This window comes from Arachis stenosperma, chromosome 4, assembly GCF_014773155.1.
Source record: "Arachis stenosperma cultivar V10309 chromosome 4, arast.V10309.gnm1.PFL2, whole genome shotgun sequence".
Taxonomy (NCBI): Eukaryota; Viridiplantae; Streptophyta; class Magnoliopsida; order Fabales; family Fabaceae; genus Arachis; species Arachis stenosperma.
The window spans coordinates 10,475,039-10,476,711 of record NC_080380.1 but is presented as its reverse complement, the minus strand read 5'-3'; the positions used below and the strand labels follow the sequence as shown (position 1 = coordinate 10,476,711).

General features: G+C 42.4%; 1 protein-coding gene across 1 annotated transcript; it reads left to right on the top strand.

Moving 5' to 3' along the window:
* The first annotated feature begins 957 nt into the window (after positions 1–957).
* Positions 958–1,356, top strand: LOC130974580 (uncharacterized). Its single transcript, XM_057899450.1, has one exon. It carries the CDS (start codon positions 958–960, stop codon positions 1,354–1,356), a length of 399 nt encoding a protein of 132 aa, XP_057755433.1.
* Positions 1,357–1,673: the final 317 nt, after the last annotated feature.

The following is a 1,673-nucleotide window of genomic DNA, read 5'->3' as shown; positions in this document are numbered from 1 at the left end:
CTCCACTCCTATAGATGATAATTTCCCATTTGATAACCTACAAGCAGTATCTGAGGTAGTTCCTTGGTATGCACCAGTAGCTAATTATCTAGTTAGCCGCACTTTTCCTCCAAACTTTACTAAGCATGAAAGAGACAAGCTGAAAAGCGAGTCCAAATATTATATATGGGATGACCCATATTTATGGAGATGTGGCGCTGACCAGGTAATTAGACGGTGTGTGCCTCAATCAGAATTCCAGTCCATGTTAGAGGCTTGCCACTCATCTGAGAGTGGAGGACATTTTGGCCCTCAAAGAACAGCCAGAAAAATTTTAGACTGTGGATTCTGGTGGCCTACTCTTTTTAGAGACGCTGCTGAATTTTGTAAATCTTGTTCCCCATGCCAAAGGTTTGGTAATATATCCAAGAGGGATGAGATGCCTCAACAGATTATGCTTTTCTGTGAAATTTTTGATGTTTGGGGCATCGACTTCATGGGTCCATTTCCAAATTCTAATGGTTATTTTTATATATTGTTAGCTGTGGGTTACGTTTCTAAATGGGTGGAAGCAATTCCTACCCGCACTGATGATGCTAACACTGTTGTTTCCTTTGTTAGAAATCACATTATTTGCCACTTTGGATCACCACGAGCAATCGTGAGCGATCAAGGCACCCATTACTAACAGGATTACTGAAGAAGCATGGGATAATTCATAAAGTAGCAACAGCCTACCATCCTCAGACTAATGGGCAAGCCGAGGTGTCCAACAGAGAGATAAAGCGTATATTGCAGAAGATAGTCAAACCTCATAGAAGAGACTGGAGCACCAGGCTACAAGATGCACTCTGGGCATACAGAACAGCATACAAGACACCCATTGGGATGAGTCCCTTCTGCTTAGTTTATGGAAAAGCCTATCATCTCCTAGTTGAGGTAGAACACAAAGCCTTTTGGGCAGTAAAAGAGTGCAACATGAGATTTGAGAAAGCCGGAGCTGAAAGGAAGTTGCAACTACAAGAATTAGAAAGCCTTCACCTAGAAGCTTATGAGAACTCAAGGCTATACAAGAAAAAGATGAAGGCTGTGCATGATAAATACATCAAGAAGAGAGAGTTCCAACTTGGGGACTTAGTCCTCCTTTACAATTCTAGATTGAGGCTCATGCCAGGCAAGTTGCGATCAAGATGGGAAGGTCCATATAGAGTAGAGAAGGCTGAGCCATACGGAGTTTTCCACCTAAGTCATCCTTCACGCTCTGACTTCATCAAAGTGAATGGACATCGTTTAAAACTATATCATGGTGAGAAGATGAAGAAAAACAAGGAGCTAGAGATCTTCCTCTTGGAGGATCCACCCATAGCAGAAGACTGAGCTAGTGGAGCGTCCAACTTACGGACGTTAAAGCAAAGTGCTGGGTGGGAGACAACCCACCATGGTATAATCGTTCCTTTCTTTTTATTTCTTAGTTTTTGTTAGCAATAACTCTTCTCAGTACCAGTGCCTATAGTTTGCATCTGTATTTGCATATTGCATATCATAAAAAAATAATAATAAAAAATAAAAATAGCACGCGACGCGTCCGCGTCGCAAGTGAGTAAGAAAGAAAATCTATCGAACATAAAGTCACGCGGGAGCGCGGCTGGAGGCGTGCCTTAGGCACAAATTGATCCACGCGACTGCGTCATGTG